Source organism: Myotis yumanensis, unplaced genomic scaffold (genome assembly GCF_028538775.1).
Source record: "Myotis yumanensis isolate MYYU_CA2020_CCGP unplaced genomic scaffold, mMyoYum1.0.hap1 SCAF_2, whole genome shotgun sequence".
Classification (NCBI taxonomy): Eukaryota; Metazoa; Chordata; class Mammalia; order Chiroptera; family Vespertilionidae; genus Myotis; species Myotis yumanensis.
The window spans coordinates 6,439,844-6,455,925 of record NW_027223753.1 but is presented as its reverse complement, the minus strand read 5'-3'; the positions used below and the strand labels follow the sequence as shown (position 1 = coordinate 6,455,925).

Sequence of the window (16,082 nt, the reverse complement as noted above, 5' to 3'; positions counted from 1 at the left end):
ACATAGATAAGTGGAACAGTATTAAACATCCCACACATATGTGGACACCTGATTTATGACAACATAGCACCACAGAACAGTGAGGAAAGGACAGTCTTCAGTAAGCGCTGCTGGGTAAGTTAGCCTCATAGGGGCTTGTGGGGGAGGCTCTGACCCTTACCTCACACCACACACAAAACTTCAAGTCCAGAGGAGATTTAAACTCTAAATGTGAAAGGTAAAACTGAAGCTTCTGGAAGATAACATAGGAGTTATCTTCAGCATTTTGGGATGAGCAAAGATTTCTTAAACAAGATATTAAAAACACAAACCACAAAGTAAAACATGCAGTAAAAGTAATTATTTGTGTGCATTAGAAGACACCATGGAGAGAGTGAAAAGGCAATAAGATAACTCCAATACATACATCTATGTATATTGTATCTGAAGTATACATAGAACTCATTAATTTTTTAAAGGTGGCCAGATGTGAACAGGCACTCATAAAAGGGAACACCCAAAAGACCAATAAATGCCTGAAAAACTGGTCAAGCTCCTTAGTCATTATAGAAAGTCAAATTAAAACTATAAAATGCCACTACGTACCAATCAAAATGGCTGAAGTGGGAAACACTGAAAATACCAAGTGCTGGCAAAGACGTGGAGCAATTGGGATTTTCATACATTCGGTGGGAGTGTAAATTGGTGAAACCACTTTGGAGAGCAACGTGTCAGTGTCATCGAAAGCCGAACATACTCTGTAACCCAGCAATTCCACTTCCAGGAATATTCCCAACGGAAATGTGAATGCGCCAAAGACGTGTGTGAGAATGTTCGTAGGAACACCACACACAATAGCCAAATACTGACAACAACCTAACCTAAATGGCCATCAACAAAAAAATAGGTAAATTGTGGTCTATTCATACAGTGAAGTACTGTTCAGCAATAGTAAAAACTACTATGGCATGCAGCAACATGGCTGCGTCACACAAACATAATGTTGAGCGTTTAAATCAAGTCAAACCCTAGCAGAGCTCAGCCATTGTGTCAGAAGTCAGATAGTTGTTACCGCTGGGCATGAGGAAGGAGCTGTGGGTGGGAGAAGGCTCGGGTGCTTCTGGGATGCTGGCCATGTGTTGTGTTCTGTTTCTTGGTCTGGATGGTAGTTCCAAGGGTTTCTTCACTTTGTGTGATAACTTATCCAGCTGTACCCCATGTATACTTTCCTGTATATGTGTGTGTTGTACTGCACCTAGGAAGTTTCTTTAAAAATAGATAGTGCACATAAAACACTTAGAATAGTGTCTGACACATGGTCAGTGTCCAGCAAATAATAAGTATTATTTTTTAGGTATGTGATTATCATCTGATCAGAAAAGCCTCCCCGGCCCACCTGAATTTAACTAAGTGTCTAAGCACTCTGTTTTCTCTGTGGTATTTCCCTCCACAGCACCTGCTGCAGTTTGGTTTTTGTGCATCTACTTCATCCACCTGTAAGCTCCGTGAAACCAAAGACCATCACAGTAGCTCTAGCACAGGGGTGGGCAAACTTTTTGATTCGAGGGCCACGATGAGTTCTTAAACTGGACCGGAGGGCCGGAACAAAAGCATGGATGGAGTGTTTGTGTGAACTAATATAAATTCAAAGTAAACATCATTATATAAAAGGGTACGGTCTTTTTTTTTTTTTAGTTTTATTCATTTCAAACGGGCCGGATCCGGCCTGCGGGCCGTAGTTTGCCCATGGCTGCTAGCATCTGGCACTTAGCACAAAGCTGAAGGCAAGAGATACTTAATTGGAACATGTCAGATGAAAGACTGAATTCCCAGCAGCAGGTTCTGTCCCTCTAAATCAGTGGTTCTCAACCTTGGCTGCACATTAGAATCACCTGGGAATCTTTTTAAAATCCTGATTTCTGGGCCTCATCCTCCGGAAATTCTGTTTCTTTGTTATGGGGTGGGGCCACAACATTAGTAACAAAGAAACAGAATTTCCGGAGGATGAGGCCCAGAGATCAGGATTTTAAAAAGATTCCCAGGTGATTCTAATGTGCAGCCAAGGTTGAGAGCCACTGCTCTAAATGAACATCCGTTATGGAGACTTAGCATTTCTCTCCATGGCCAGTGTTTTATGGTAAGGTCTTCATTGTAAGGCACTGCATGCTCTCCTGCTTTAAGTCCATTTTTCTTCCATAGATCATAGTTTTTTTGTTTGTTTTTTTCATAGGTCGTAGTTAAAGAATCAAAGTGAGAACTGAAGAGTTGAGATCTTTTTTAATCAATAACTTGAGGTGGCATCCTTATAGTATAACTAGAGGCCTGGTGGACAAAATTCGTGCATGGGGCGGGGGTGTCCCTCAGCCTGGTCTGCACCCTCTCCAATCTAGGACCCCTCAGGGGATGTCCGACTGCCGGTGGGATCGGGCCTAAACCGGCAGTCGGACATCCCTCTCGCAATCCGGGACCCGCTGGCTCACCTGCTCACTTGCCTGCCTGCCTGATCACCCCTAACCACTCTGCCTGCCGGCCTGCTTGCCCCCAACTGCCCCCCCCCCCGCTGGCCTTCTCTCCCCCCCAACCCCCCCATTGGCCTTCTCGCCCCCAACTGCCCCTCCTTGCCTACCTGATTACCCCCAACTCCCCTCCCCCCCCGCCTGATTGCCCCCAACTACCCCCCCGCCGGCCTGATCGCCCCAACTACCCTCCCCGCCTGGCCTGATTGCTCCTAACCGCCTCTGCCTCGGCCCCACCACCATGGCTTTGTCTGGAACAGTGATGGCAAACCTTTTGAGCTCGGCATGTCAGCATTTTGAAAAACCCTAACTTAACTCTGGTGCTGTGTCACATATAGAAATTTCTTGATATTTGCAACCATAGTAAAACAAAGACTTATATTTTTTATATTTATTTTATATATTTAAATGCCATTTAACAAAGAAAAATCAACCAAAAATATGAGTTCACGTGTCAGAGGTGTCAGAGGTTTGCCATCACTGGTCTGGAAGGTCTCCTGGTCTAATTAGTATAGTACCCTTTTATTAGTATTGATCCCTTTGTATCCCTGAAAACCATCAATTTGTGTCTCACCCCTCTTTCTTTACCTGTGAAAATCAGCGAGAGGACCACTGAGCAGTGGATAGGGCTTTGTCCCTCTCCTGTTTATTCTGGAGGCCTGTGTAAATGGCATACCTACTCACTTCAGCCTGCATTGGCCTATCAGTAACCTTCATCACTGCCAAGGGGCCACATGCAGCTGCTAATGTTGAAGACAGAAAAAAGAAAATAACATGTCCCAATAAAAACAGCCATGTCTCTGGTAGCTGTATTCCCCATATTGTATCCAGGAACCTAACAAATCTTGTGGGCATCAAATGCCCATTACATTGTAATTGTAGACAATCACTGTTAACCTTAGATAGGACCCTGTCGGGGATGGGGATGGGGCAGGACAAGATGACGAGCTGGGACCCAGCTTCCTGCAGAGCTTCCCTTCAGGCTGCACCTATGCTGCCCTGACTTAGACAGCACTAACGGGAAAGTGGCCTGTAATTCTTTAAGAATGTTGGAGAATTTGAGCCAGTTGCGCCTGAGCAGCCAATTAATGGCAGAGGTGACTGGGCTTTACGGTCTTCAGGAGAGGCCTAGATGGATGAACAAAACCGCTCTGTGTCTTAATTCTGAACACATGTTCCCAAGGTGTCTATTGTGTTGCTTGGAAGTATGAGTTCTGCTTTTACAGTTGTTTCCTGGCTTCCAGAAAAGGTACACTGTCTCATTTTTTCCCTGCACCTCTGCTGGAAGAAAAAACACACGGTCCAGAAGGGTAAGGATTTGCTCAAAGCTCCTCACTTCTCGGTAAAAACACATTCCAAACCTCTGGGCTCATGCTGACTTCAAAAGTGCCATTGTGCCTCTAGGAACCTGTACTCCTTGTAGCAAAGCTCCAAGCAGCGAAGAGTGGGCGAGTGCAGGAAGCCCAGTGTAGCCAGAGCACAAGCACAGGTTGTGTCTTTCTTTGTAGCCCCATCGTTTCTGTAACGCCTTTTCACGGCCAGCCACACCCCAGAGGTCAGGTCTGTCGCCTGTCACCAATAGAGTGTAATTTATCTGGCTATTCTGAAGACTTCCTGCAGGGTCACTGTACAATAGCTTGCATTTGTAGAGCGTCTTATAAACCCCAAGGAAGGCTCTCTTCAGTGCAGGAAGCTGGTCCTGCATGAGGAGCTGTACAGAGGGGATGGTCCTAGGGTTTCTCCTCAAGTTGACCAAGAGGGCAGAGGGTCCTCGATTGCAGCCCCAGCCCATTCTACAGGGAGGAGCTTGCTGTAGTTTAGTGGTAACCCTCTGTACTTCCACTGCATCTGGCTCATTCTCAGGAACCCCTCGAGCCTTAGGACCACTAATGGTGACTCAGAAGCTGCTGCTGCTGTTTACTTTATGTATCACTACAGGGTGGGGGTGGGGGTGGGGGCAAACTGCTGACAACTAAACAGTGTCACAGTGCTCTGAAACCTTGAATTGTGCGCTGCATCATGATTGCAGAGACGTTCAAGTGTGAAAAAAGTGTGTGTCAGAACTGATGAAATATCGGTGCTGGGTTCTGCCCCACGGTGCCCTCTGACAGTTTGTTCCGGTGACAAAGCAATGATCAGTGGTGACATATTGGTCTCCTCAAATTCTTTTGGACATCTCATTGGCTCGGAATGTTGACAATCCAGCCCTCTCCTGTCAGCTTTTCCTTACCAAGGAGTAGGCACATTTTTCCCCCCGATCCCAGAATGGGGATCAGTGTTTTTACAATGCCGCCTAACTCCTTAATGGAGTAAAAAGGCCAGCTCACATCTGCTTATACAGTTAAATGTGGAGAGTTCGAAGCTGCCAGGTCACTAGATGCCAGCTCATTTCATTTTTGTTTCCCAACTTCATCCACATAATAGACTGAGTCAGAGCTCTTGGACTTTGAGAAGCCAAGAAATCAGGATTTTACCCAAAGTATCAACTGCTTTGAGTCAAGGTAGTTGAAAATAAGCTTTGGATTCAATCTGTCAGCCCTCTCCCTTTTGTTCCTTTTCTCCCTCCTTTTCCTGGCAGCTTCTTTCTAATCATCTCTCAGAGCTCTTCATTTCACTCTGGATGTGAAGAAAAGGCCAGGAGGAGAGAAACCTCCAGGCATCACCAGAAAAGGAGCAGAGCTCATTGTTGTAGAATAAAAAGATAATGGCCAATTTGTCAAGAAGTGTTGACAAGAAAGATAAAGTTGGAAGTAATTAACTGGCTGACATGCTGGGAGTGATGTGCCTGCCAATAGCTCCCTAAATCAGCCAGAGCCTTGGAGATGTGACAGCCATTCATCATTTTTACAGCACACCTCTGACAGGCCCCTGGGTTGCACAAATCGAGTGCTTTGACATTTCGGGGCTGTGCAGCCCTCCTGTGTCTAATGCTGGGTTGTACTACGGCACCCGGGTCCCGTGTCCCCCTGGAGGTGCCTGGAGGTGATGTGTAAAACGGGACAGCTTGCCTGGCTTATCGCTGAGCGTTGTGCTCATTCTCAGGGGACAGGCACTGACGTCTAGGGCTGACCTTGAAGACTATAGGACATCACTTAATGAGCATAGAGGTGCTGATCATGAGCCCCCAACCAGCTCTCCTGGGGGCCTGGTCATCGAAAAGTGCCACTCCCAGCCAGCCCAGAGGTTACACCCATGAGACTGGTTATGTACACGACATCTCAGCAGGATGAAATTAGTATGCAACCATTAAAAGTAATTATGAAGGCTCTGGATAAAGTATAAAATGCCTGTGTTCTGTGAAAAAGCCTAATGCAAATTATAAGGGTGCTCTGGTTACCACATGTATAAAATATGTATTTATTTAAACGGATTGTGCATTGGCAAAATAGTTTTTTGGAAAGGTGATTATGTTGTGGTGAAATTCCCTTCCCCAATTTTTTCTTTTTTTGAAAAATATGTTTTTATTGATTTTTAGAAAGAGAGGAAGGAGAGAGAGAGAAACATTGATGAGAAATATCATCCATCTGCTGCCTCCTGCACACCTACCAGGGATCGAGCCCACAACCTGAGCATGTGCCCTGACCAGGAATTGAACTAGCAACCTCTTGGTTCATGGGTCAGTGCTTAACCACTGAGCCACACCAGCCAGGCCCAATTTTTTCTTAATTAAAAAAATATATATATCTGCCCCCCACCGGTCTTGAAAAGATAGGGATTTTTGTCTCCCCTTTTCCTAATTTATCTTTTTTATTCTTAAGGGCCCCCACTTTCTCATACTGATTTAGCATGTCCTCTGGGCATTGTGACAGCCGTGCCATTTAAATTGCACCTGGACAAAGGAAGGAGTGAAAACAAAGTAAGAGCTCTTCACCTTTAGGCCACTAGGCACTAAGATGTCCAAAACCTATTTCGATTGTCCAAGGTGGACCACCTCTCTTGCACCAAATCTTTTTTATCTTGGTGCCTTAGGTCCTCAAGAACTCCAAGGACATCAGATGTGCTAGCTTGGAAACTGTCCAGCAAGGCCAGCCTTCTCTTTTTCAATGTGTAGAAAAGGTGTAAAGTTACTTCTAAGTTTCTGAAGCGAGAAAGAAAGCTTGACCTGCTATTTTCATCACCTGACTTTGGCCTGAGGCCTGCCAATCTCCCTTCACTTCCCCTGCTGCCTGCACTTAAATTGCCCCTCACAAGCTTTCTCATGTCATGTTTCAGATGTTCCCACATCTGTCTTCACTGCTGTCCTTTTGCTTTTAAATGACCCTATTAAAGAGAGAGGATCACATGGTTGAGTTCCCCAGTCCATGCTGCTGTTCCCCGAGTCTGGGGTAACTGCCTGGTAAGGACACCAGGGCCCAGCCAACCCCAAGGCTTCCTGGCTCTGTACAGGCACCCACCTGTTTTGTTGGTTCATCCGTCGGGCACAGAGCTAAGTTTTGATGCTGGGAAAAGAGTTGGGATGGTCTAAAGCAGTCACTACTCTATATGGGAAGTCAGGGCTGTTTGATGTAGTACTGAGAGCTTGCCTCATCTTGGCTGGTCAGGAGCTCCTCACTCAGACCTGCCGAGGTCCCTGTCAGCTGGGTTGCATGTGTCACCAGCGTATCACCAAGGGAATTCAGAGCATTCTTCCTTGACAGGGAACCAAATCAAACTCGGACTTTGGTCTGCACTGGAACTAGACAGGAAAGAGAAGACCAGAGCCATTTGGGAAGCAAGTGCATTACGTTCTCATAAATTCCTCACGGGAGCACTGGAAAAGCCTAAGTGGGCCCCCAGATGGGACTGCAGATGCTCCCATCTCACTGACCCCGACAGGCCCGCGCTTTGTGTTGGATAGTCCTGCATCGTTTGTTCTTAATAGTGAGGTTACCAAGGCACTAAGACTGAGAGATGAGGTCGGTAACCAAATGGGCCATACAAGAAGGGATTACCAGGCCAGATTACTTTGACTTTGACAACAGCCCAGAGCCTCTGGAGCAATGACTTAGAAAACCCTTCAGGAAACAAGAGTTCTTCAGGTGGCAGGAATGGCATTCGGAGGCCACGCCAGAGACCTTCTTACTGCTTTGCATGAAGACCTTGAACAGTTAATGACTGGCCCTTTCTGTCAGTCTCATCTGTAGGGCAGCCAGTCACCGCCTGCCTGTGCAAAGCACTGAGGAAAAACTCAAGAGGGAAAGCCACAGAGATGTAAACAGCCCCGCTCCCAGCACTGGCTTCTCAGCCATCGCTCCTGACAGGGCACCTGCCAAGGCAATGAGAAGCTCAAATTGGAGTCGCTTACTCAGCTTACACACTCTCCTACTTCTGGACACAGATTTTTGGAAAGGAGAGAGAAAAGATGCTTGGCAGAATCTGTTCTTATCTGTATTTGTTAATTCTACTCAACTCTAGAAAGTCTTTCCTCAGTTGTTACGAATTTCCTCAAAGTCTTCAACTCATCTTCCTTTAATGAAAATTAACTCTTGAGGTAGGGAATGAATGAGAGTGCAAATGTCTGTATATCCTCTTTTTATTTTTATTTTTTGTTAAAATATTTTTACAGAAAAAACATATATCTTAGGTTGAGGCTAGAGCCAGCACCCAAGGTATTTTTCCATTGATTTTTAGAAAGTGGGAGGGAGGAAAGGAGGGAGAAAGAGGGGGGAAGAAGGGAGGGAGAGAGAGAGAACAACATCGATTGGTTGCCTCCTGCATGTACCCAGACTGGGGCCAGGGATTGAACCTGAAACCCTTTGGTGCAAGGGCTGTCTCTCTAACCATTGAGCACACCAGCCAGGGCTGTATATCCTCTTGATATCCTAATTCATTGTGTTCTCCTGTCTGTCCCTCTTCATTGTCTTTCTAACACGCAGGTTCATTTGTAGGCTCTGGGTTTTAATATACGGATAGGCAGTTTCCATTTGCTCTGTAGAATCACAGCTATATGAAATCTCAACTGGATGTTCTCACTGGAATATGGAGTAGAATGTATACCCCTTCGCCCATGTGAAGACAGCAATGGGAATTGGTATCCGCCAGCTTAGAAAGTTCTTGCGAGATAGCCCTCTTTTCCTTCTGGTCTCAGTACACGTCAAGAGGAGATGGGACATCTGGTCGCCCTGTCACTTCTGCACACTGTTGTGGCACGTTGCTGCCCAGGCCTCTGTCTTGTTGAGCTTGTATATTGTCAGGTCTGTTCACACAGACCAACGTCAGTGGGGTCTGGTTTGTATCACTAGCGCTCGTTTGCTGTCGAGCGGGGCTTTGAACAGTTTGCCCTTTGTAAGGCTCCAGCATTAACAGGGAAAGACTGAGGGGCACACAAGGGAGTGTTTAGAGAACTGGCTGTAGAAAGCTCCCAGCCGCCCCATAAAACGAGAGCTCCTCATTAGGGGGGCTTTTGAGCAAAGGTGAGTTTATTCCGTGAGCCAAACGTCATAGGCAGTTTCCATTTGCTCTGTAGATTCAGAGCAGTCTCTCCCACCAGTGTCATAAAACCACATCTGAGTTTAAAAGGGGAATATTTCAAAGGACAGACTTGTGTCACCCAAGTAGGGAGGAGACTGAGGACTTAGTAGCTAGGAACTACTGAGTTTCCATGGAGGCTAATTTATCCCACACATTGCAATCTGAGCTCTGTCTGCCAGCCTGGCAGCCTTGAACAAGCTGCCTCGGAAAAGCTCGCTGTGGCAGCATGGCTGACTATTGCACTGGGAGACTTTAAGGCGTGTTAGTACCTCCTGAAAGGAAATAAAAAACTAGGGGATGGGAGTTTAGGGGCTGCAGTGAAGACGTTAAGATGAAGGTGCAGTAGGATTCCTTTCTCTTGAATGGCCAATTAGAGAGAGAGTTAGCTAATCAAAACATCCCGTCCAGTGCTTTTATTCATTCATTTTACAATTATTTACTGGGTGCCTACTGATGCCCAGAGTGGAAAACTAAGACAGTGTCCCTCCCATTGCAGAGCTTACAGTACACTCTTCGTTATTATTTAAGAGCCTTTCAAATGGTACAGTTTTTTAAGGGAAAGGATAACATCCAATAGCCTGTGACCTACTGGGCCACAGTTTCTTCATATTAAAAAGGGAATATAAATAATAGTGTCTACTTCATGGGGTTGCGATAGCACATGGAAGCATTTAGCACAGTGAGCTCTCAATAAATGTAGGTATCTTTCTGTTGTCGTTCTAATACATTGTCTCCCGTGATAGAGCGCCAAAGTCGTGGAGGAAGGGAAAAAGCTAAAGTCCCAAACAAGACGACAGACTCTTGAGCACCAAGAGTTTTGTTCTCTTACCTTTCCAGAACCTCCACGTCTGTGTTTGCATTCAACAGCAGCCTGTGGACGCATGGGAGACCCCAGGGAAGAAGAGGATAGAGAAGCGTAGCTTAGGGACAAAGTCCTATGGGAAAGTAAGTAAAAACAGGAAGGAGGAAAGATTAAACGGTGATAACCGCTGGCTCACTTAAAAATCCCTCTTTGAACAGTCAAAAGTGTGTGTACAGTCTTCTTCTTTCCTCCGGTCTTCAAATGAGGGACCAAGAACTTAATATTTGAAAGGGACTCAGACTGATCCCTCTCATTTTTCATGCGTGTGTTTTAGTCCATTTAGTCAGGGTTGTAATTCCTCAGTGATTGCTCCTGAAGGCCGAGTCAGGAGTCCCTCCAAGGAGCCCGGCCCCTCTCTTTCTTTCCCCAGGGCTGCCAGCATCCTCGCCTGCCACCACACATTCAAGTGAGGAGTGTTATGCAGATGACTTATTTGGCCTTTCTCTTCAAGAAGTGGGGCCATATGAGGAATTTTCTTTTTTAATTTGCAAAGTTGTGGTGGAGGTATATCCAAGCCATAACAACAGTGAAGTAAAATTTGTATTTCTCTGAGGCCTCCAGTCACTACTCCCTAACTTTGATCAGTTTTTGTGAAACTATTTTTAATGTGTAATGAGTGGGAGAGTGGCACCGGAAAAGATTTTCCGTTTTTGGTTTTGTGTTGCTTTATCCCTAGTGAGGCAAACTTTGGTAATACTTTTAATTTTTTCTTGAAAATAGAATATGTTCCAGAACACAAGATTAGAAGATAGTTGTTAGAACACCTAGATTTTGATGTTTCATCCTTAGAGTTAACACCGTTCATTCAGGCAAAGAATACTTTATTTTCCTCATCAAAATAGTTTATATTCCTACCAGGACCATCCCAATAGTCCACATTAGGACTATAAATAATATATAAAATATGTAGTTATTTATGTTTATATATGATATATTACATATTTGATTATCTATATTATAAAAGGCCTGTGGCTGGTCACCAGGAGGTACATAGAGCATCTCTCGGGCCTTCCCCCCACCTTCCAACTCCGCCCCCCCAACCCCCCGGGTGTCGGCAGTGTCAGTGGAGCATCGTGGGGTGCCTGCAGCGTCGGTGTAGCGTGCGAGGCATCACGGGGTGGCGGACATGACCCTGATGGCAGGCTAGGCCTAGGGGACCCTACACGTGCATGATTTAATCATGCACTGGGACTCTAGTATAATAAACAACTGGTTTTCTTTTTTTCCTGCCTTCCTATGCTTCCAAAATCTTTACTTGGTTCAAGGAACTAGATAACCACAAATCTATACCCAGTGATATTAATTATCCTTAAAGTTCACCCAGCCCATGTGAGTGAGCAACAACATTGAGAACCTGACTTTGGGGCCAGAAGGAATGGGAAAGTGCTTCACAATGAAAGTGCGGTGGGGTTAGTCCCTTTGGATTTGGCTTTTCATTCTCAGCTTAGAAAGCCTCTGTGAATTCTACAGCAAAAAACTTATAGAGAATGTTCTGGCTCACTGCTTTGCTTGGGTCTGAGCACTCGGGGGCCTGCCCAGTAGATCCCACATGGGGCTGGCTATCTATTCCTGTAAGTAAAAGAGAGGGACCACGGTACTGTGACCTTCACCTCTGGTTACAGAGCCTGGTGCCTAGAGCTTGGACTTTTTGACTAGTCCTCTACAGATGAGTTTGGAACTTGATGATCTGCTAGTGCTGGCTCCAGCCTCAACCTAAGATGTATGTGTTTTTTCTGTAAAAAGCATAAAACTATTTCTAACAACTTCTATTCTTGGACAAAAACAGATGAAGGAAAAAGCATTTATAAAGGCCTGCTTAGCAATTTCATATCCATTATTCCATTTAATTCCCTGAACCCTGTGAAGGAGGTAGTATTAGCCCCACTTTATTTTATTTATTTTTAGAGAGAGAAACTTTTATGTGAGAGAAAGAGAAACATCAATCAAGCATCAATCCACTGCCTACTGCACGCCCCAACCAGAGATTGAGCCCACAACCTGGGCATATGTCCTGACCAGGAATTGAACCGGCAACTTTTTGGTGTATGAGATGACACCCAACCAACTGAGCTACATTGGCCAGGGCTTAGCCTCATTTTATAGATGAGAAATTTGAAACTCAAAATTAGTGACTTAGTTATGGTCACCCAGCTTATAAATAGCAGAATTAGACCTCCAGAAATGAAAATCCAAGTCTTTTGACTCCCAAGTCCAAAGCTGCCTCACCGCCAACCTCACCGTAATAAAGAAGAGGCACAATATTGGTTTGGTCACAGGGGGACTATCCCCAGGCACTGTAGGCGTTGGGGAAATCACTGCCCGTGTGGGCCTTAGCCTCCTCAGGAGTAAAACAGGACTGCACATACCTTTCCCTTCATTCTCTTAGGGATGTGTGAGGTCAAGGCAGTGAGAGGTTGGAAAGATTGTTTGAAATGTGCTTCGTAGTATGAGACATTAGATTATTACTTTCACAAATGTTAACTGCTCCAGTTCATCATATTTCTGGGCGGTTCCCTCTTGGTTTTATTGGAAAAAATGTAATGGTACTCAATTTTTTAAAAATAATATTTATGTGCTCACTTTGGCAGCACATATACTAAAATTGGAATGATACAAAGAAGATTAGCATGGCCCCCGCTCAAGGATGACATGCAAATTCATGAAGCATTCATAAAAAAAAAAAAAAAGAAGAAGAATATTTATACCAGTAATCTCTTGCCATATTACCACATTGAATCAAAAACCTGGAATTTCCCAAAACCACTTAAAAATGAATTCTAGTCAAATAGTTTGTACTCAGGGCAGTAAACTGGCTTCTTGCTTGTTAAACCAGTCTAGACTTCCAAGTTGGTCTGTCGCATTTTGCTCCCTACCTGTGAGCAGATATAATCATGTTGTCCTTTGACTTGCTCAAGCCTGTGCCTTCCCTCCTAACCTCCTTCCATAACTCAGGCTTGGGTTTAGTGTTGTGTCGTCTGCTGTTCACCCTCTGACATAGGTCCCCACTGGAACAAGGGCTAAGTCCTGCGCTCTCCTGCTTTCAGGACCATTTGCAGCCTCTCTGATGAGCTGATTCCAGCCACCAGGCCTTCCTGCATTACTGCTAGTTGCCCCAACACAGTTACAGTCCTCCAGTCCCTATTGCCACATGCTGCCCGCAGGTGACATCACCAAAGAAGGGGGGTGTTAGGAAAAGGCGTCTCTCTGCCAGAGACCAGGCAGGTACCGTGGAATCTGGTTCCTTCGCAGCCTGCTGCAGAAGTAGGTGGTGGTCCTTGAAGAGGGACTGAGGGGGCATCTGAACTCGGAGGAGAGGAGATGTCAGGGGAGCAGGCAAGATGGCCGCACAGCCACAGTCCCCGGGATTTGCTGTCATTGACGTGGGTGACCCAGCCTCACTGTCATTTCTGTGTTGGCCACAGAGCCCAGTGACTTTTGTTTATTTTGGTTATTCTTATTACTGAAGGCAACGGGGGAGAAGAAGTAAGAGTTAAAAGTTCAAAGGTACCTCATCTGGTTGTGCTATACAACAGGGACAGTTTGGGATCCAGAGTGGCTAGTTTTTAAAAGGCAGACATGGTGCTGCCTGACCTACAGTGTCTAAGAGGAAACCAGCCTGTGCCAGCTGGAGGAAGGGCCGAGCAGGCAGGGCTTCCTGTCCACCAACTGTGCCCCCTCACAATGAGTATGTGATCAAGATGAAATCATTCAGGCTGAGCTTTCTGAGTGGTAATAGTAATTGAGTCTCTCTCTGCATCTGCAAGACACTGTCCCCAACATGCTGGTGAGCCACCTGCCCTCAAATGACCCCACGCCTCCCAAGCTCTGACGTTTTGAGTATAACCACCTCGTCCTTTTGTTTTCCCAGCATTAATAATAAGCTACAGCAGCCAGAGGCCGCTGCCGGGGTGTTGGAATATGCCATGAAACACTTCGGAGAGCTGGTAAGTGCCTCATTCCTGTTAGAAAAGTAAGAGGTAGCAACCTGGCCAGGGATGCACTTGGCCACGACCTTGAGAAAGTTACTTTCCTTGTCATGTTTCTTATTGGTAACAGTCTGATGTAACTTACCTATACCAGTATCTTAAGGGCGAAGGAGACAGTGGCTATATGGACTCTATTCAAAGTGAACACAGATCCTGAAGACAGAGTCCATAAACAGTAATAGCTGGGATTTATCAAACTCTCAGCATGCGCCTAGCCCTTTGCTCAGTGCTTTATCTACTTCATCTAATTCAGTCCTCACAACAGCTTCATGAGTAGGTACTATTGTTATCTCATTTTACAGATGAGGAGACTATGGTCCTGACAGGATAACAACCTCGCCTGAGCTGAGAGAGGGAATCAAAGGCAGAACCAGTACTTGAACCTGGGCAGCCTGGCATCAGAGCCCAGGTGTTTAGGCCCAACCTGATTTATCTTTGTGTCATCTGTGGCAGCTGGCATTGCCACTGGCCCACAGTTAATACTCAGTACATCAGAAAAAAACCATGGCCAATTCTCCAGAAAAAAATATACTATAATTTATACCTGATATTGAGTGATTGTTCCATTTCATTATTGCTTACATAGCTTCTTCTCTTCTGCCATCTTTGCCCTACCAATATTAAAATCTTTCCATTACTCTCTGTGGTCCTGGGAGGGTGCTTTGGTAACTTCCTAACCATATATAAAGCATCGACTTAATCAACTTAGCATTGACTTCCTGGAAGGGCAGGGAGTTCTGGGTCCATATATTTGATAAGGAACCCTGCATTAGTAGTGTAGGTCACTTACTCTGGTTTGCTTTAATCAAGAGCCCAGTGTGTTAGAGTGAAGAAAAGTGTGACTACTTCCCAGGCTTTTGCTTCACATAAGGACTGAACCCATTAAGGGGATATTTTGCTGTCTTGAGCATAGACTGTAACTAGACTAAGAAAGCATCTCTCCGGATGACAAAACAGAAAGGACTGTGTCTCATTCATCCATGCCACCGTCCTTGTTTGCAGAGGGAAGAAAGTTGGCAGAGTGGGCACTTAGGCAGTCCACCCAGACAAATATGTACTCTTCTTTGATAGCCTTAGAGCTGTAGACCACAGTGGGTGCCAGTTTGAAACCAGGATGCCACAGTCATCTGGTATTCAGGTGATCTCCAAAGGGATGGTTTTTACCCCAGTGGCTAAGAATGCCCACCTTACATGAAAGCCCCTCTGTCTCCAGGTCCTAAAGGTAGCCATTAGCTTCAGGGTTACTGCTAAACCCATGGTTGGTTTTCTGTTATATGTAGGTAGCTGAATCATATTAAACTTGACAATGGTTTGCTTTTTCTTGGCAGAGCCTGCGCTTTCTCAGCACAATTTATGTAACAGCAATCTCATTAGAATTTTGTGTGATTCATTGCTTAGACCTTATAGTTTCTGCAATCTATTGCACTTCAAAATATCCTGCCCCCTATCTGACCCGCTCCATATGCCGCTCCCTCTAGTTGCTGCTTGTTCATCCTGTGTGTGCCACACATCAGTCATTAGCCCTCCTTTTCCATCCTGTAGAAATGCAAACCGGGAAACTCTCCAGTGTTACTTCTTAATTTAAGAGTTTTTAATTTCACAGTCTTTGCAGTCACTCTTCCTCTGTGAGTTTTCTCTTTTATGTTGAGGCATATTCTAAACAGGCTTGGAAAATGAAGCTTCGGTAGTTTTACCTGCCACGGAGCCAGAGATGCCCATTCCGGGAACCCCACTATCCACTGACACTGAAGAAAAGGCTGTGGTGGAAGCAGGATTAGCTCAGGAGCAGCAGAGGGGATTGGCTCTGCTGAAATAAACAAGGGGGGAAGTGCAAGTTAACGACCTAAAATGGAAATGACCTCCTTACAGAGGTTCAACAAGAAAAGACCCTTTCAGCCAGCTTAGCAGAGTTGCTATGAGTGTATGTGGTACTCAAATATCAGTTTTATTTACAAAGGAGAGAAGGGTAATAGGGGGAACTAATGTGGGCCCTGCATTATATCATATAAATTCCACTGCAGAATCATATTGTTGTTAAAGAAATCCCTGGAGAGCCACTGCCCTGGTCTGGTGGAGAAATAGTCATTTACTAAGCTGGTGATGAAGCCCAGAAAACCAACTGAGGTGGAGGGCAGATGGAGGGCAGACTGAGACATAAAACAGCCCCCTGACCATTTAGAGAGCCGCAGTCTGCAGCTCCTCTTCTCACGTGGCTGTCAATGCGTTTCAGCGTGGCATGCCATCTGCCCAGTGCTGGAATCCACCCTTTGGCCCTGACACTGGTGAAGC

The 16,082-nt window shown here is 45.4% G+C and overlaps 1 protein-coding gene and 1 non-coding gene across 4 annotated transcripts in view; both read left to right on the top strand.

Annotated features, from left to right (window-relative positions):
• MTOR (mechanistic target of rapamycin kinase) overlaps nucleotides 1-16,082 on the top strand; it is a 114,233-nt gene that overhangs the window by 56,200 nt on the left and 41,951 nt on the right. For all 3 annotated transcript variants that reach the window (XM_070404073.1, XM_070404074.1, XM_070404075.1), the window contains one exon: nucleotides 13,676-13,751. In XM_070404073.1, the coding sequence (XP_070260174.1) occupies nucleotides 13,676-13,751 (76 nt within the window). The remainder of the gene's footprint in view (nucleotides 1-13,675; nucleotides 13,752-16,082) is intronic.
• LOC139004555 (U6 spliceosomal RNA) lies at nucleotides 12,380-12,486 on the top strand. Its single transcript, XR_011470432.1, has one exon. It is a non-coding gene; the product is annotated as a U6 spliceosomal RNA (small nuclear RNA).